The 21,167-nt window shown below is 37.7% G+C and overlaps 1 protein-coding gene across 1 annotated transcript; it reads left to right on the plus strand.

Annotated features, from left to right (window-relative positions):
- Positions 1–18,568: 18,568 nt before the first annotated feature.
- On the plus strand, positions 18,569–19,513 carry LOC121454308 (olfactory receptor 5B12-like). The gene has a single exon (XM_041661583.1). It carries the CDS (start codon positions 18,569–18,571, stop codon positions 19,511–19,513), a length of 945 nt encoding a protein of 314 aa, XP_041517517.1.
- Positions 19,514–21,167: the final 1,654 nt, after the last annotated feature.

Consider the following 21,167-nt stretch of genomic DNA (forward strand, 5'->3'; position numbering starts at 1 on the left):
TGGATATCTATGATTTCAACGTGGTTCCATTGGTTCTCCTGTCTGTTTTTATGCCAATACAAGGCTGTTTTTAGTATTGTAACCCTGTAGTAGAGTTTGAAGTCAGATCTGTTGCTTCCAGATGTTCGTTTATTCTACAGGATTATTTTAACTACCCAGTTTTGGGGTTTTTTTCTTTTCTATTGTTCTTTCAAGGTTTGTGAAGAATTTTGCTTGGATTTTGATGGACATTGTATTGAATCTGCCGATTGATTTTGGTAAGATTGCCATTTTTACTATGCTAATTCTACCTACACAAGAGCATAGGAGATCTTTCCATTTCTGGTTGCTTCTTCAATTTCTTTGTTGAGGAAGGCTGCTTGTTCTTCCTGGCTGCCCAAAACAGAAGAATCACACAGAAATTGTATTAATTAAAACAGTTTGGCCCATTAGCTCTAGCTTCTTATTGGCTAACTCTTATATTAATTTAAACCATTTCTATTAATCTGTATATTGCCACATGGCAGTGGCTTACCGGCAAAGATTTGGCATATCTGACTCTGGCAGCTACATGCCTGATTCTGGCAGCTACATGGCATCTCTCTGACTCCGCCCTTCTTCCTCCCGGAATTCAGCCTAGCTTTCCCTGCCTACCTAAGTCCTGCATTGCTATAGGTCCAAAGCAGTTTCTTTATTGATAAATGGTAATCACAGTACACAGAGGGGACTCCCAAATCATTTCTTTCTTCAAAGATTTAAAGTTCTGTCATGCAGGTCTTCCACTTGTTTGGTTACAGTTACTCTGAAATATTTTATGCTATTAGCAGCTATTGTAAAGGGTGTTGTTTCTCTGATTTCATTCTCAATCTACATATCATCTTTGTAAAGGGGGGCTGCTGATTTTTTGTGAGTTAATCTTTTATCCTGCTACAGTACTGAAGGTTTTATGACTTGTAGAAGTTCCTGATATGGAATTCCCCTCTGAAAGCAGTGAATACCATTGCCTAATAAAGAAGCTGTCTTGGGCCTGAGCAGGGAATAGATGTAGACATGAAGGACTGAACTGAATGCTGGGAAAAGAAGGTGGAGTCATGGAGAAGTCATGAAGCCGCCCCCAGAGACAGACACATCATAACCTTGCAGGTAGGCCACGAGCCTCATGGTAAAATTTAAAATAATGTAATGGATTAAATTAAGATGTAAAAACTAGACAACAAGAAGATAGAGCTAATAGACCAAACAATAATTTAATTAATATAGTTTCTGTGTGAGTATTTTGGGAGTCTGGGCAGCCAGGAAATGAACAAGTAGCCCTCCTACAACAAGTTCTTTGGTAGAATTTTTGGGGTCTCTTATATAAACAAGCTATCATATCATTAGTAAATAGTGAGGATTTTACTTCTTCTCTTCCCAATATGTTTTGACCTCCCTTTGTTGTATTATTGCTCTTTCTAGGACCTCAGGAAATACATGGGATAGATATGGCAAGAGCGGACAACATTGTCTTATCCATTATTTCTTTTTTTTTTTTTGGAGGATGCAGCTCTTTATTGGAATATTTTCAATTGTGTTTGCAAACATTAACACTAGGGGAAAACAAAAAGTCTTATTCCATCGGAGCTTGCTGGGTAGCAACCTCAGCAACCTCTACCTGAGCCTTAGCAACCCTCACGGGAGACAGCTGGGTGGAGGCCTCATCAACCTTCTCAAGAAGACACTGGGTCTCATCCTCTGGAGAAAGGTCCTCCTCTTGCCCCATTCGCGGGCAGAAATAGTTAACCAAGTTGGAGATCATCTGGGAAACATCTTCTTGGTAATAAGGAGGCCCGAATATCAAAATCTCTGCATCCTCTTCAGGATGCCAATGGGTCACTTGAAGCAAGGTACGTGATGTACTCTCGACATGTGGGATGTACTCTCCATCCTTGCCAAATATCGCTTCCACGAACCAAGGATTCAAGTACACTGTTTCTGGATCATCCAGATACTTGGTCCGGAACCACTCGGGCAGCGTGTTGGAGTCTCCGACCACTTCAAATAAGGTCCCTTCTTTGTGCTTCAGCTGGACCAGCGACTTATAAGTCTTAAAAGGGACCATATTGCACCAGTATCGTCACAGACAGCCTAGGCAACTCCAAACCCAGTAAACCCAGAAAGTTATCCATTATTTCAATGGAATCGCTGTGAGTTTCTCTCCATTTACTTTGTTGTTGCCTGTTAGCTTGCTGTATATTGCCTTTACTATGTTTAAGTATGTTCCTTGTATCCCTACTCTCTCCATGACTTTTATCAGGAAGGAATGTTGTATTTTGCCGAGGATTTTTCATCATCTAATGAGATGATCATGTGGTTTTTATTTTTCAGTTTGTTTATAAGGTGGATTACACTGACAGATTTTTGTACATTGAACCATCCCTGCATCTCTGAGATAAAGCCAACTTGATCATGGTGGATGATTTTTCTGACATGTTTTTGGAATCAGTTTGCCAGTATTTTATTTAGTATTTTTGGATCAATGTCCATGAGTAAGACTGGACTGTAATTCTCTTTCTTAGTAATGTCTTTATGTGGTTTGAGAATCAGCATAATTGCAATATCATAAAAAGTGATTGGCAGAGACGCGGCGGAGCGGCGGCGGCCAGACGCGGCGGAGCGGCGGCGGCCAGACGCGGCGGAGCGGCGGCGGCCAGACGCGGCGGAGCGGCGGCGGCCAGACGCGGCGGAGCGGCGGCGGCCAGACGCGGCGGAGCGGCGGCGGCCAGACGCGGCGGAGCGGCGGCGGCCAGACGCGGCGGAGCAACACCGCATACAGGAAGAGGCTTTCGGGGACCGGCGCAGAGACAGACCGGGAACAGGCATGCAATAAGGAGAGCAGATCGCCCTACTACAATCGAATCAAAGAGGTAGGCCTTTGGTTGGCCAGGTCACTGGCACAAGGGGAGCCTGGTCCTGTCCTGAAGATCCTTCAGAGGGGTGAGAGGGTTCTTGGCCTGCAGCAGGAACCACGAAAGAGAGTGAGGGCATTTTGTAAGCGGAGCCCTTGGCCAGCAGGGAAACCTGATCCGGTTTTTAAAGGACCCATTGGATAGGATCAATAGGAGGAGATGGGCAGGCGTCAAGGCAAGAATTCTCCCAATAATCCGAAAAACAACATGAAAACATCAGAACCCAATGATCTTACAACAGAAGTATTTGAACAACCTAACACAGAAGAAATGGAAAAAATCGACTTTATGAAGATAATAGAGTCCCTTAAACAACATGTAAAAAATGCCCTTATAGAAATGGATGAGAAGTATAACAAAAAGTTTGAAGAAATGAGTAAATACGTACATGATACCCTGGGAAACCAAGAAAAAACCATCAAACAGGTAATGGAAACAGTTCAAGAATTGAAAACTGAAATGAAGGCAAAGAAGAAAATACAAACTGAGGACCAGCTGGATATGGAAAATCTAGGCCAACGAGCAGAGTCTACAGAAACAAGCATAATCAATAGAATACAAGAGCTAGAAGAAAGACTCTCAGATGCTGAGGACACCATAGAGAAAATAAACGAACAGATCAAAGAAAACAGCAAAGCCAACAAATTCTCAACACAAAACATTCAGGAACTATGGGACACAATAAAAAAACCAAACCTAAGAATAATAGGAATAGAAGAAGGAGAAGAGTCACAGCTCAAAGGCCCAGAAAATATTTTCAACAAAATTATGGAAGAAAACTTTCCCAACTTAAAGAAAGATATTCACTTAAATATTCAAGAAGCATACAGAACACCAAACAGACTGGATCAAAGAAAAACATCTCCTCGCCATATAATAATCAAAACACAAAATATACAGGTTAAAGAAAAAATATTAAGAGCTGCAAAAGAAAAAGGGCAAGTAACTTATAAAGGTAAACCGATCAGACTTACACCTGATTTCTCGATGGAAACTATGAAAGCCAGAAGGTCCTGGATAGAGGTTCTGCAGAAGCTAAGAGACCATGGATGCAAACCCAAACTACTATACCCAGCCAAGCTATCATTCATTATCAATGGAGAAAACAAAACATTCCAGGATAAGAACAAATTTAAACAATACGTAGCCACAAATCCAGCCCTACAGAAAGTAATAGAAGGAAAATCGCAACCCAAGGAATCCAACGCTGCCAACACTGCCTACAATAACCCAGGCATCTAATGACCCTTCACGAGCACATCTCAAAGAAGGGAGACAATCTCTACTACCAAAAGCAATAAGAATAACCGGAGTAAACAACTACTGGTCATTAATATCACTTAATATTAATGGGCTCAATTCACCTATAAAAAGGCACAGGCTAAAAGATTGGATACGAAAACAGGATCCAACATTCTGCTGTTTGCAAGAAACACATCTCAACCACAAAGACAGGCACCTACTCAGAGTAAAGGGTTGGGAAAAGGTGTTTCAAGCAAATGGTCCTAAGAAAAAAGCAGGTGTGGCCATACTAATTTCTAACAAAACTGACTTCAAACTAAAATCAATCAGAAGAGACCGAGACGGTCACTTTATACTCATAACAGGAACAATTCATCAGGAGGAGGTCTCAATCCTGAATATTTACGCCCCCAATATAAAAGCACCTACTTATGTAAAAGAAATATTACTAGAACTCAAGGCAGACATCAAACCACACACACTAGTAGTAGGAGACTTCAACACACCTCTCTCTCCAAGGGACAGGTCAATCAGACAGAAACCTAATAGAGAATTAAGAGAATTATTGGAGGTAATGAAGCAAATGGACTTAACAGACATCTATAGAACATTCCACCCAAATAGGAAAGAATATACCTTCTTCTCTGCAGCTCATGGAACCTTCTCAAAAATTGACCACATACTCGGAAACAAAGGAAACCTCCACAGATACAAAAAAATATCAGTGTCCACCTGTGTCTTATCAGATCATCACGGATTAAAATTAGAAGGCAACAACCACGCTGCCCCCAAAAAACCGACAAACTCATGGAAACTGAACAGTCAACTACTGAACCACACCTGGGTCAAGGAAGAAATCAAGAAAGAAATTAAAGTCTTCCTTGAATTTAATGAAAATAAAGGGACAACATACTCAAACCTATGGGACACAATGAAAGCAGTGCTAAGAGGAAAGTTCATAGCACTAAGTGCCCACTTAAAGAAAACGGAGAATGCATACATTGGGGACTTAACAACACACCTGAAAGCTCTAGAAAAAAAAGAAGCAGACGCGCCCAGGAGAAGTAGAAGACTGGAAATAATAAAACTGAGGGCTGAAATCAACAAAATAGAAACACAGAAAACAGTCCAAAGAATCAATGAAACAAAAAGCTGGTTCTTGGAGAAAATCAACAAGATCGACAAACCCCTATCCAAACTAATTAAACGACAGAGAGAGAACACGCAAATAAATAAGATCAGAAAGGAAAAGGGGGACATAACCACAGACACAGAGGAAATTCAGAGAATCATTAGATCTTACTACAAAAGCCTGTATGCCACAAACTGGAAAATACAAAAGAAATGGACATTTTTTTAAATAAGTACCACATACCAAAGCTAAACCAAGACCAGGTGAATGATCTAAATAGACCGGTTTCTCGCGAAGAATTAGAAATGGTTATCAAAAATCTCCCTTCGAAAAAAAGCCCAGGACCAGATGGTTTCAATGCAGAATTCTACCAGAACTTCCAAGAAGAACTAATACCTATACTCCTTAATGTATTTCACAATATAGAATCAGAAGAGTCATTGCCAAATTCCTTTTATGAAGCTACAGTTACCCTGATACCAAAACCACAAAAAGACCCAACCAAGAAAGAGAATTACAGACCGATCTCACTCATGAACATCGACGCAAAAATTTTCAATAAAATACTGGCAAACCGAATCCAAGAACACATAAGAAAAATTATCCATTATGATCAAGTAGGCTTCATCCCAGAGATGCAGGGCTGGTTCAACATACGCAAATCTATCAATGTAATCCACCATATAAATAAACTGAAAGAAAAAAACCATATGATCATTTCACTAGATGCTGAAAAAGCATTCGACAAAATTCAACACCCCTTTATGATAAAGGTCTTGGAGAGAATAGGGATACAAGGGTCCTACCTAAATATAATAAAAGCTATTTACAGCAAGCCAACAGCTAACATTAAATTAAACGGAGAAAAACTCAAAGCCATCCCACTTAAATCAGGAACACGACAAGGATGTCCACTCTCTCCATACCTCTTCAATATAGTGCTTGAAATTCTAGCAATAGCAATAAGACAACATAAGGAGATCAAGGGGATTCGTATTGGAAAGGAAGAAGTTAAGCTTTCGTTATTTGCAGATGATATGATAGTGTACATAAGCGACCCCAAAAATTCTACCAAAGAACTCCTACAGCTGATAAACAGCTTTAGTAATGTGGCAGGATACAAGATCAACTCCAAAAAATCAGTTGCCTTCCTATACACTAAGGATAAGGAAGCAGAGAGGGAAATCAGAGAAGCATCACCTTTCACGATAGCCACAAATAGCATAAAATACCTTGGGGTAACCCTGACCAAGGAAGTGAAAGATCTACTTGACAAGAACTATAAGTCCTTGAAGAAAGAAATTGAAGAAGACACCAGAAAATGGAAAGACCTCCCTTGCTCTTGGATTGGGAGGATCAACATAGTAAAAATGGCAATTCTACCAAAAGCAATCTATAGATTCAATGCAATCCCCATCAAAATCCCATCAAAATTCTTCACAGATCTGGAGAAGACAATAATCAACTTTATATGGAAAAACAAAAAACCCAGGATAGCCAAAACAATCTTATACAATAAAGGATTGTCTGGAGGCATTACCATCCCTGACTTCAAACTCTATTACAGAGCTACAGTATTGAAAACAGCTTGGTATTGGCATAAAAACAGAGAAGTCGACCAATGGAATCGAATAGAAGACCCTGACATTAACCCACAAACTTATGAACACCTGATCTTCGATAAAGGAGCTAAAAGTATACAATGGAAAAAAGAGAGCATCTTCAACAAATGGTGCTGGCAAAACTGGATGTCAATCTGTAGAAGAATGAAAATAGATCCATATCTATCACCATGCACAAAACTCAAATCCAAATGGATTAAAGACCTCAATATCAGTCCGAACACACTGAACCTGATAGAAGAGAAAGTGGGAAGTACTCTACAGCACATGGGCACAGGAGACCACTTCCTATGTATAACGCCAGCAGCACAGACACTAAGGGCATCATTGAATAAATGGGACTCCCTGAGGCTGAGAAGCTTCTGTAAAGCAAAGGACACTGTCACTAAGACAAAAAGACAACCCACTGACTGGGAGAAGATCTTCACCAACCCTGCTACTGACAAAGGTTTGATCTCCAAAATATATAAAGAACTCAAGAAACTAGACCGTAAAAGGCTAATCAACCCACTTATAAAGTGGGGCACTGATCTGAACAGAGAATTCTCAACAGAAGAACTTCAAATGGCCAAAAGGCACTTAAGGTCATGCTCAACTTCCTTAGCAATCAGGGAAATGCAAATCAAGACAACTTTAAGATACCACCTTACACCTGTCAGAATGGCGAAAATAAAAAACACCAATGATAGCCTTTGCTGGAGAGGTTGTGGAGAAAGGGGTACGCTCACCCATTGCTGGTGGGAATGCAAACTTGTGCAACCACTCTGGAAAGCAGTGTTTCGGTTTCTCAGGAAATTCGGGATCAACCTACCCCTGGACCCAGCAATACCACTCTTGGGAATATACCCAAGAGAGGCCCTATCATACAACAAAAGTATATGCTCAACTATGTTCATGGCAGCATTGGTTGTAATAGCCAGAACCTGGAAACAACCTAGATGCCCTTCAACGGAAGAATGGATGAAGAAAGTATGGAATATATACATATTAGAGTATTACTCAGCAGTAAAAAACAAGGACTTCTTGAATTTTGCATACAAATGGATGGAAATAGAAAACACTATCCTGAGTGAGGTAAGCCAGACCCAAAAAGAGGAACATGGGATGTACTCACTCATATTTGGTTTCTAGCCATAAATAAAGGACATTGAGCTTATAATTCATGTTCCTAGAGAAGCTAAATAAGAAGGTGAATCCAAAGACAAACACATAGGCATCCTCAGGAATATTAACCTTCATCAGGCGATGAAAGGAGACAGAGACAGAGACCCACACGGGAGCACCGGACAGAAATCTCAAGGTCCAAATCAGGAGCAGAAGGAGACGGAGCACGAGCAAGGAACTCAGGACCACGAGGGGTGCATCCACACACTAAGACAATGGGGATGTTCTATTGGGATCTCACCAAGGCCAGCTGGCCTAGGTCTGAAAAAACATGGGATAAATCCGGACTAGCTGAACATAGCGGACAATGAGGAATACTGAGAATTCAAGAACAATTGCAGTGGGTTTTTGATCCTACTGCACGTACTGGCTTTGTGGGAGCCTAGGCAGTTTGGATGCTCACCTTACGAGACCTGGATAGAGGTGGGCAGTCCTTGGGCTTCCCACAGGTCAGGGAACCCTGATTGCTCTTCGAGCAGATGAGGGAGGGGGAATTGATCGGGGGAGGGGGAGGGAAATGGGAAGCGGTTGTGTGGACGAGGCAGAAATCCTTAATAAATAAATAAATTTAAAAAAAAAAAAAAAAAAAAAAAAAAGAACTCTCTTTGGGAGCATGAGGATTATGGGAGAGGGTTGAAGGGGAGAGGAGAGGATGGGAGGGGAGCAGAGAAAAATGTAAAGCTCAATAAAATCATTTTAAAAAATTAAAAAAAAAAAAAATAATAATAATAATAATAAACTGATTTTGTCTCAAAAAAAAAAAAAAAAAGTGATTGGCAAAATTCCTTCAGTTTCTATTGTGTGGAACAATTTGAGGAGTGTTAGTACTTATCCTTCTATGAAAATCTTGTAGAATTCCAAGCTATAACCATATGGTTCTGAACTTTTTTTGTTTGGGAGAATGTTTCTATTTCTGTAGCAGTTATAATTCTATTTAATTAGCTTATCTGGTCTTGATTTAGTTTTGGTAAGTGATATTTATTTAGAAAGTTGTCCTTTTCCTTTACGTTTTCCAATTTTGTGAAGTAGAGGTTTTCAAAATATAACCTGATGATTCTTTGCATTTCCTCCATGTATGTTGTTCATGCTCCCCTTGTCATTTCTGATATTCTTAAGTTGGATATTCTCTCTTGGTCTTTTGGTTAGTTTGGATAAAGGTTTGTCTATTTTGTTGATTTTCTCGAAGAACCGACTCTTTATCTCGTTGATTCTTTGTATTTTTGTTGTTGTTGTTTCTATTTTGTTGATATCAGCTCTCAATTTGATTGTTCCTGCCATCTATTTCTTCTGGGTAAGTTTACTTCTTTTTGTTCTAAAGTTTTCCTAATTCACTAGTGTGGGATTTTTTTCAGCTTTCTTTTGTGCTATGAACTTTTCTCTTAACACTGCTTTCATTGTGTCCCATAAATTTGGGTATGTTGTATGGTCATTTTCATTGAATTTTAGGAAATCTTTTATTTCTTCCTTGACCCGTTGATGATTCAGGTGAGGATTGTTTAATTTCCTTGTGTTGGCTTTCTGAAATTAGTGGTACTGTTGAATTCTAATTTTAAGCCACGATGATCCGATAACATACATGGGGTTATTCCAATTTTTTTTATCTGTTGAGGTTTGTTTTGTTACCTAGTATGTTGTCAAGATTTGAGAAGGTTCCATGAAATGCTAAAAGAAGGTATATTCTTTTGCGTTTGGGTGGAATGTTCTGTAGATGTCTGTTAAGTCCACTTGTATCATGACATCTGTTAGTTCCTTTATTTCTCTGTTAATTTTCTGTCTTACAGACCTGTCCAGTGGTGAATGTGAAGTGTTGATGTCTCCCACTATTAATGTAGGGGGGGTTAATTGTGATTTCAGCTTTAAAATTATTTGTTTTACATGTGAAGGTGCCTTTGTATTTGGGGCATAGATGTTCAGTGTTCAGATTTCCTCTTGATGAATTTTCCTTTGATTGATATGAAATGACCTTCTTTGTCTCATTTCATTGATTTTAGTTTGAAGTCTATTTTATTAAATATTAGAGCTACACCAGCTTGTTTCTTAGGTCCATTTGATTTGAAAATTTTTTCCAAACCCTTTACTCTGAGGCAATGTCTTTCTTTGAAGTTGAGGTGCATTTCTTTCTTTTTTTTTTTATTGAGAAAAGGAGAAAAAAAAAGAACAAGTTTCCACCTCCTCCCAGCCTCCCATTTCCCTCCCCCTCCTCCCACACTTCTCCCCCTCCTCCCACCCTTCTCCCCCTCCCCCCACTCCTTTCCCCCTCCCTCTCCAGTCCAAAGAGCAGTCAGGGTTTTCTGCCCTGTGGTAAGTCCTAGGTCCTCCCCTCTCCGTCCATATCTAGGAAGGTGAACATCCAAACTGGCTAGGCTCCCACAAAGCCAGCACATTAAGCAGGATCAAAACCCCGTGCCATTGTCCTTTGCGTCTCATCAGCCCTCAATGTTCGCCATGTTCAGAGAGTCCAGTTTTATCCCATGCTTTTTCAGTCACAGTCCAGCTGGCCTTGGTGAGCTCCCAATAGATCAGCTCCACTGTCTCAGTGGGTGGGTGCACCCCTCGTGGTCCCAACTTCTTTGCTCATGTTCTCCCACTTCTCAAATTTTGCATGCAAATGGATGGAAATAGAAAACACTATCCTGAGTGAGGTATCCCAGACCCAAAAAGATGAACATGGGATGTACTCATTCATAATTGGTTTCTAGCCATAAATAAGGGTCACGGAGTCTACAATAGGTGAATCTAAAGAAGCTAAGTAAGAAGGTGAACCCAAGGAAAAACATATAGTTATCCTCTTGGCTATGGGAAGTAGACAAAATTGCCGGGGAGAAAATTGGGATCTTGGGGGGTGGAGTGGGATGGGGGTAAGGGGAGATGGGGAGAGAAAAGTTAGAAGGGAAGAAGGGGGGGCCTTGGGGAAACAGGAGGATTGGGATAAAGGAAGGTTGGACAGGGGAGCACGGAAGCACAATTCTTAGTTAAGGGAGCCACTTTAGGGTTGGCAAGAGACCTGACCCTAGAGGGGCTCCCAGGTGCCCAAGCCGAGGTCCCCGGTTAGTTCCTTGGGCAGCTGAGGATAGGGAACCTGAAATGACCCTATCCTAGAGCAATAATGACGAATATCTTGCATTTCATCATAGAACCTTCATCTGGTGATGGATGGAGATAGAGACAGAGACCCACACTGGAGCACTGGACTGAGCTCCCAAGGTCCCAATGAGGTGCATTTCTTGTATGGAGGAGAAGGATGAATTCTGTTTCTGTATCCAGTCCATTAGCCTGTGTCTTTGAATAGGTGAGTTAAGTCCATTTATATTATGGGATATTAATGCACAGTGATTGCTATATCTTGTTATTTTAGTTTCATTGTTGGTGATGTTATTTTTGTGTTTTTCCCTTCTTTTGGATTTGCTGCTGTGAAACTATTTATTGACTGTGTTTTCATTGATGTAGCCAACTTTTGTAGATGAGAGTTTTCCTCCTAGTACTTTGTGTAGTCCTGAGTTTGTGACTAGGTATTAGTTAAATCTGGTTCTGTCATGAAATATCTTGTTTTATCTGTCTATTGTTATTGAATGTTTAGTTGTGAAAGTAGTCTGGGCTGGCTATGGTGGTCCTTTATATCTGCATAATGCTTCAACAAGAACTTCTGACGTTTATTGTTTCCATTGAAGAGTCAGGTATATTTCTGATAGATCTGCTTTTATATGTTACTTGTCCTTTTTATTTTGCAACTCTTAATGCTCTTTCTTTATTCTGTATATTTAGTGTTTTGATTATTATGTCACAAGGGAACTTTCTTTTTGATTCAGTCTATTTGGTGTTCTATAAGCTTCTTGTATCTACATGGGCATAGCTTTCTTTAGGTTGGGAAAGTTTTCTTCTATGATTCTGGTGAATATATTTTCTGTGCTTTTGAGTTGAACTTCTCCTTCTTCTATACCTATTATTCTTAAGTTTGTTCTTTTCATGATGTCCCATATTTCCTGGATATTTTGGATTAAGCTTTTGATAGGTTTAATGTTTTCTTTGGCTGATGAGTCTATTTCCTCTATTATATCTTCAGTGCTTAAGATTCTCTCTTTCATATTTTTTATTCTGCTATTTATGCTTGCATTTGTGGTTCCTGATTCTTTTCTCATTATTTCTATCTCTATAATTCCCTCAGCTTTTTACTTTATTATCTATATTTCAGTTTTCAAGTCTTGAACAGTTTCTTTCATATATTTGATTGCTTTTTCTTGGTTTTTTTAAAGGATTTGTTGATATCTTCCAATATTTTGTTTGTATTTTTCTCCATTTATTTGAACTAATTTTCATTTCTTCTTAAGGGCCTCAAACATTCTCTCAAAGTTACTTTTAGGTCATTTTCTTCTGCTTCATCTATATTTGGTTTTTCAAGTCTTTTTGTTGCAGGGTGTCTAGTTTTTACTGGTATCGTCTTGCTCTTTGTGGTGTTGTGTGTGTTCTTACCTTGTCTACCCATCTTTTCCTCTGATTGGTGTAGCTGGGACTGACTGTGATTCTGGTGATCAATTTTGCAGGTGCCAGTGGATCCAAGGCTAACATGGTTGTTCCTCATTGTGCAGTCAGAGCATGGTTCCAGTCAACCTGTTGGTCATTCTGTATTCCTGGAAGTCACTGGGCACTGCCAAGGTTCACTCTGCTCCTGTGGAGATTACTGTCTCAGGTCTGCTCTCACCTAGGTCACTGGCTCAGACTTGTTTCTGTCGATGTTCCTGTTTTGTTCCTGCTCCCACAAAGTTCCCTGTCTTGGGTCCAGTCCCAGAAAGGTCTCTGGCTCCAGCCTACTCCCTTGGAGGTCCTAAACTCATGCATAGCCCCGCAAAGGTAGTGGCTCAGGCCTATACCCTTGGTGGTCCCAGACTCATGCCTAGACCAACAGAGATTTCAGTTTCCAACTGATAACTAAGTAATTCTCCAATCTAGGTTAGACATAAAAAGTCTCCAAGAAGAAGTGACATTTAAAATTGATTATTTGAAATATTTACAGCTAAAAGGAAAAGCTATGTTTATTAACTTATTGGCTAATGGACAAATATTTAGAGCATTTTGGGTGATTTCACTAACAATGGATACTAAAGAATTCTGACAGCAAGAAATGACAAATTTCTGTGACCTCCCTAGGGATAACTATTTTCTCTTTGTCAATCATCTTTTCTTTCCCATAGCTCTTTATATGAAATTGAGACTTGCAAGTGGGTTGTTGTCCTTGTTCAGCTCCTTTTTAAGCAGTAATATTGATGAGACTTTATAGGTATAACTTCTGACATTACTAAAAGACAACCTTACAATAAGGTCACTGCTCTTCCAGCCCTTACAACCCTATCTTCCCCCTCTTCTACAGTGTTCTCTGAGCCTTAGGTTTTGGAGTATTTTGTAGATATCTCTATAACAATAAACTTATCATGTTAACTCTAAGGATGCAAGCACATAACTTGGTGGTAACCAACAGTTCTCAAACGAACATAAGACCTACTTAACAAGATAGAAACCATGCGTGGTACTGGAAAAATTAGCTACTTACTCAGGACTAGTGGAATTATGTATATTTGTTAAGCAATCATGATTCCTAACAACCACATAAACATGTATTCTATACCAACATGTAAGTGTAGTCTTCACCCCTCATCAAAGAAACATCTCTTTACAACAGAGATTATTTATGAAAAACCACAACCAAACAAAATTCATAGTTGTTTGTGGTTTGGAGGAGGATACCACCATGGAATATAGAACCAATGAAATTTGTTGATGTTGTTGATACATGGCTTGATAAAGAACTTGGATTTTTTTTGGAAACACTGGACTTTTAAGATGTAATCTTCATTTTTCTTGACACAGCATGCTCAATCATGTTTGGTACATAATAAAATGTTCACTTTCCTCAGAAAGTATTCTGACAAGATAATGTAAAGCAAAATTCCTCTTTTCTCATTCAGTTTTTTTATCTACTATTTCTTATCTCATGCAGTATGATATGTTATGTCTCTGCACATATAATTATGCACTTCTTTAGTTATTTCTTTTGTATGTATTGTAAACATTGTATTGAGGGACCACAGATGGACAGAACATTCCTTATTTTGGATGGACTTGTTAGCAAGTCTCAGTTCTGTGGTTCAAACGCTGCATGGGTCAAAACAATTGAGCACATTGACATTTCTTCTCAAAAATTAAATAATGTTAATTAAGGGAAGCATACATATACTGTAGACACAAAAAATACAAATTTCTAACCCTTAAACTGAACATCAAATTGCAATCCTGTAGTTCTTCATTACCAAAAGAATTATTTTTAAAATTACTGAAAATAATCCCATGATCTTCATTGATAAGCATAGGTGAATTCCCATAAAATCTTTAATCACTTACTCCCCAGTTGTGTGAGATAGGGCTTGTTGTAATCCTCTTGGGATATTTTTGCCATGAGAGCTCCACAGTTATAGCAGTCTCTCCTGGTTACCACATTTTAAGAAGTGAAGTTTCTATTGGCCTATCACTAAAGGGAGCAGCCCAAAACAGTGGCCTCTTTAATATCTGTTATTGATCTGACTTTAATGGTTGTCTGGAATGAACAATTAATTGCTTCCCAAATGGCATTGTTAGCAAGAGCATGTTCCCCTGGAAAAAATAACAGTGTTATTATTTATTAGGATAAAACAGTAATCGTATGTTACCAAGTACATACATAATAATGAAGATTACTTTTTTGTCATACTCAGGCATCCTTCAGAGCAGGTATCCTTGGGGTTACCTGTCTACTACTGCTTTTTATGAATGAGGATATTATGAATGTAAGAGGTGAGATAATTTATCTAAGAAGGAAAACCAGGATACCCAGAAGTAGAGCTTGCATTTGAGGGTTCCAAAGACAAATGCTATGTAAGACTCTCCAAACTGAGCCTTAATTATGTATGAAGATGGAAGATTCACATGTTATTCTGCTCATGTAATAAGGTAAGACACTGAGTTAGACCCATAACCTTCATGAACTTGAGGACAGAAGCAGAAAGGAGAGTACAACCTATGAGTTCAGCCATTTTTCCTTTGGGTCACTGAAAGCTTAGACTTCAATGTTTTATATATTGCTATATTTTGTTTCAGAGATATTCAAAGGCTGTATGCCAAAATACAGAGATGAAATTGTAATATTAATGTGTATATATATTATATTTTTATTTAAGTATTGTATTAAATATATAGAAAACACTTATATATAATATATATTTAACACATATTATATATATGTATATGTATTTATAATATGACATGAGGCAGTTAATAGGGTATGGATCCCTGCTCACTAAAACTGAACTTGATTGATTTTGAAATAGGTATTTGAAGTACTAAAATATTGATTAGCTCTTTTAAGGAAATTTATAATGTATTATCTTAACTAATCCTAGAGATGATGAAAAGATCATATTGAGATATCATTGTAAAATATTCTTACAATCAGGAAAATCATAGTAATATTGTAAAAGAAAAATGGATAGCAGTAAATAAGAAAATATCAACTTAAGAACATCTATAAAATACTCAGAAATAGTCACAAAATTATAAGATACGACTATGATATAAAAAGATATAAATTAATGTTCTATTACTATCATAGAGACTTACCTGGTATAATAGAAAAGGCTTTTTAACCATTGATTGGACTGAGCAACGCTAAATCATGGTTTCACAGTAAACAATAAATCACTGTGCTCTTCCTAAGAAATAGAAAATAATAATACAGCTCAATATTATTGGCCTAAATGCTTACTTTAGTTGAACATTTTCCAATATCAGGAAATGTAGTATGTGTTCTAGCGGGGATGAGGAAATCAGCAAAAGTCTTGTGCCTAAAACAGACACCATAGTTATTAAGAGAACGAGAATATGAACAGCATCTGGTACTTTATATGGCTAATTTGCTTTGACTTTTGAAAATAGATACACAAGATACACAAAGATTACACAGGAGGATATTCTAAACATTTGATTATCCAGTTAATTTTATATAACTGAGACACAGTAGGCCATTTGCTCTGAGTTGCATTCCCATGATTTACCATTTAAACCATTTTATTTTACATCAGACTCTCTTTAATTTATTTTTTTTTCATTTTTTGAGACAAGATTTCTGTAGCTTTTGGAGCCTGTCCTGGAACTAGGTCTTGTAGACCAGGCTGGCCTCGAACTCACAGAGATCCACCTGCCTCTACCTCCTGAGTGCTGGAATTAAAGGCATGCATCACTACTGCCTGGCCCCAGACTTTCTTTATAACATTCAATTAATGTTCAAATAAACGCTGTTGCTCACAGAAGGCAGAATAAAATATATTAAATAAAGTTAATAGTTACTTCAAACACCTAGCTATTTAGTTATGTGTCATTGTAAGCCATTATGTGAGTGCTAAGAACAGAACCTACATTCCCTACATGATCAGGAGTGCTCTGAACCTCAAAATCAATGTTCCAGCCCCTACTCAAAATTCTAAAATATTTCAGTATAAGACGTTTGCAAGAAAAAGCAAATTCAAACTTTATTTGTAAACATTCTTGATTTACAAGTAAGTGGAGATGCCATGGCAGGTATGATGCAAGTCTGACTAAATTTTCTTATGAAAGTCATAACATCAGTGAGAATAGGTTTTTAAATTTTTACATTTCTAAAAATTGAAAACTAACTTCTACTGTGACAGAAAATATGATATTTATTTTTCTAGGTGTGGGTTACCTCACTTGGGATAATTGCTTCCATTTCCAACCTTTCACCTGCAAATTTTATAATTTTATTTATTTTGTGCTTTATATTACAAGGTATCTTGTATCCTGAGAATAGAAAGATAACCATACAGCAGAGAGCTTCTCCTATCCTTTAAATCTTAAAAAATAAAGTCATTTGTTGCATGCATATATTAGTCACATTTTCTGAGTCCACAAGATATATTAATTTATAACCATGATGACTAAAACATAAAGGGATTCTTGTATGTTGTTCAACTGTAAAGGATATCCACAAACAAAGAGATAAGGATTGCATAAAAATGAGAAGGGGCTATATAAAGGATGGAAGGAGAAAGGAGTATAGTAAAAATCCAAATGATATTTTGTCACCAGACTTTTAGTTTTACTTCATGGAAACTCCAATTTGTGTATTGACCACTTCTGAAATCAAGATATACCAAGACCCTTGACTGGATCACAATGTACAAAAAGTTATATAGTTCAAATTTGGATTATAATTTTGTTCAATAAAATGTTGATGAAAAATTTGTGGCTAAACCACATAACCACAAAATATGTTCACAGACATTATTTAATGCAGAGCTGTCTTATTATCCTGAAATTTCTGACCAGGAGACAAAGTCAGGCCAGGAATTAAGGATATCCAGATGTGAAAGTAAAATTTGTTTAGTGAAAATGAACTTTTTATTGTACATATTCCATAATTCGTAGAATATAACTCACTGTTTTCTGTATGTGGTAAATGGAACATCTGTGTATCTTATTCTAAGATGATACCAATTAAAGTTAAATTCATTCCCTTAAATATTATCATTATATAAAATATCCTTTTTACATAACATAGAGAGACAAAAATGAAATTAGAGTAAAATAACATCTTACAAGATTTCTGAAAAGATTTCTGATATGAATGTTTATATGCTATCAAAGTTTCTAAGCTGAAATCCTAACTGCCATGTTGATGATATTCTAAAGCAGAGTAATTGGAAGATGTATATGTAGTGAGAGAAGACCTCATGTGACTGGGGTCAGCTTCCCCATGAAAGAGATTTCCAAGAGATAACACATTCCATGAAAGAATGAACAGTAGCCATGTATAAAACACGGGTATCAAGTGGGGTATCAAAACAAATCACTGCTCCACAGCATGCACAATACTGAGAAATAAGTTTGTGGTATTTAGACTCTGTCTACAGTGAATAACATTACCTTAGCATTTCAAAGAAAACAGTTTAATTAGACACACCAGAAAAATGCTGAAAATGGAACAAAACATAACAAAACTTTATAAAATGAATAAAAAAAATTATATGTTATTACATTATATTGCCTGACATAGCATCATAAATGATTCTACTTAAGTGATAAAACTATTTTGTTCTAATTTTTGAGAGTTCAGATACAGACTTGGATATTTCCAGATAGCAATTAATGTGATGTTCTTATATAAAGACCACCCTTTCCCCTATATTCAATTCAGACATCATGGAATGACTAGATTCAGATACATCTCTTGGAATACAATGGGATATTATGTCACTTACTTAATTTACTCCATTTAATTGAAACTTGAATATTACTGCCATGTCTTGCTTAGGTCAAAATGCAGGAGGAACATCTGCACAGTGAGAGAAGGCATGGAGAGGACAAGCAGAGAGGATCATCAGTCTCCCCTCATCTCTCATTCTGATCTCCTTTCTCATTGCTGCAGGGAAGCCATCTGATCTCTAATGGAGAACAGTACAGAGGTGACTGAGTTCATTCTTGCAGGCTTAACAGATGACCCAGAGCTCCAGCTCCCTCTCTTCATTGTCTTCCTTCTCATCTATCTCAGCACTGTGCTTGGAAATGTGGGAATGACAGGACTGATTCTGCTGGACTCACGCCTCCACACTCCCATGTACCTTTTCCTCAGTCACCTGTCTCTGGTGGACTTTGGTTATTCTTCAGCTATTACTCCAAAAGTAATGTCAGGTCTTATTTCAACAGATAAAATCATATCCCACAATGCTTGTGGCACCCAATTCTTCTTTTTTGTGGGATTTATAACCACAGAAAGTTTCCTGCTGGCTGCCATGGCTTATGACCGCTATGCAGCAGTGTGTAAGCCCCTGCATTACACCACCATCATGACTACAAATGTATGTGTTTCTCTGACCGTAAGCTCCTATGTCTGTGGCTTCCTGAATTCCTCCATCCACACTGGGAACATATTTAGGCTCTCCTTCTGCAAGTCCAATGTGATAGACCACTTCTTCTGTGATGCCCCTCCTCTGCTTGCCCTCTCATGCTCAGACACCACTGTTAGTGAGATGGTAATTTTGTTCGTGGTGGGTTTCAATGATATCTTCTCCATTGTAGTCATCTTGATCTCCTATCTGTTTATATTCATCACTATTCTGCGGATGCGATCATCTGAAGGGCGCCAGAAGGCCTTTTCCACCTGTGCTTCCCATCTCACTGCAGTCTCCATCTTCTACGGGTCAGGCATATTCATGTACTTACAGCCCAGCTCCAGTCACACCATGGGCACTGACAAGGTGGCATCTGTGTTCTACACCATGGTCATCCCCATGCTGAATCCTCTGGTCTACAGCCTGAGGAACAAAGAGGTCAAGAGTGCATTCAGAAAAGCTGTGGGAACTGCAAAATCTTCTGTAACATTCATATTTTAGTTTCACATCAAATCTACAATAAAACATCTTCACTTGCTTTTTAAATATAAAGAGAGGTTATCATGCATATTTACTGTGACCATATCTTCCTTAGTACAACCCGTGACCTTTGTAAAGACATTAATTTCACATATTATTAAGATATTGACATTCATAATTTACCAATACCAGGTATTCTTTGCAAGACTACGGAAAGAAAGGTTTCATTTTTATGATGATAAGTGTGTGCTATCAGTCTGTCAACAGTCTCTATCCAGAAGGTATGATTTACATCTTAAACAGTGTAATTCATGAGCACATTAGTGTTCAATTTTAATAGTGTAGTCATAAATATTCTCTTAGGATTAAAGTAAACTTGAAATTTGATTGGATATACTGATATATGTCACAGACACAAATCCAAAGAGCTTTGATATTGACAGAGTTATCCATTGCCTGTGTGTCATCAGAAATTTTTCCCACGTGTTTAAATCAAAGACATCTCTTTCTCCTTACTTCAAGAATTAGTAGTCTAGACTGAGGGCTGTGAAAGAATATCCATCCCATATCTAAATATTAAGTGTGAACAACTCTATTTGTTAAAAAGAAAGCACATCAATCCCTTGAGGAATGATGGCTAACATCTGTTGCAAATTACATGAGTAAACTTTAGCTTGACTTGGAAGCCTCTATTCAGAAATACTTTATGGTCACAGTAAATATGCATGATAACCTCCCTTTTTCTTAATTTGCATTTTCTGAATTAACCCTATAAGTAAAAAATGCTACCAAACCAGAAATGTAGTTTAGAATATTAGAAGTGTAATCCATGCAATCTGTTGATAAAACTTCGCCACTTATTTGCTTCCTTTCCCTTGTTGTTGACATTCACCCTGACTAAGTATTTATACCTTTGAGGTAAATACATTTTTATATTGCGTAAAAAAAATAAATAAATATAAAGAAAATATTGGCTATCCAGTCCATATAGTTTTAATTATTTAAATAATTTTTCAGCTAGTTGTGAAGCTTAAAGATGAAAATACTTCAAAATTAGAGTGCTAAAATCAGCAGATTAGAAGCATAGTAGATTTAGTAAAGATCTTTTTTTAAATTAATATGGTCATATCTACAATCTCATGCTCAGAAATGCATAAACACTCATGTGTGCATATATGAACTGCTTACACATCTCTGCTCCATGAGAAACTCCTGGCAAAAATCTTTACCAGCTATATAAATGATAATGGTTAGTATATAGAACATACAAAGTTCTAAAACAATAATGAACACCAAAAGAGTAAATAACTCAACTAAATATCTGGCCATGGATATAAACAGAGAATATTCTAATGAAATATAAATTGCTATTGGTTGTTCTTTGAGTGTTCAATGTTCTGAAACATTAACACTGCCTTGAAAATTCATCATACTCCTGCCAGAAAGGTTACGAACGTTGCCACTGTCCAGTCCATGCTTTTACATGACGTTAAATATAGAGACCACATCTTGGTGATTCCTCAGATCATTAGCTGTAGTTACCATATAATTCATAGAAAGACTGGAGAGAAACAACCCCATAAAATGACACAAATTTGATCAAGAATGTTTATAGAAGCATTAGTTAAAGTAGTGAAAAATAATGGCAAGGACTGATGAAGGAAATTTTTTAATG

The sequence above is a fragment of the Microtus oregoni genome, unplaced genomic scaffold (genome assembly GCF_018167655.1).
Source record: "Microtus oregoni isolate MIOR12 unplaced genomic scaffold, Mior012 000012F_ref0000307, whole genome shotgun sequence".
NCBI classification, from domain to species: Eukaryota; Metazoa; Chordata; class Mammalia; order Rodentia; family Cricetidae; genus Microtus; species Microtus oregoni.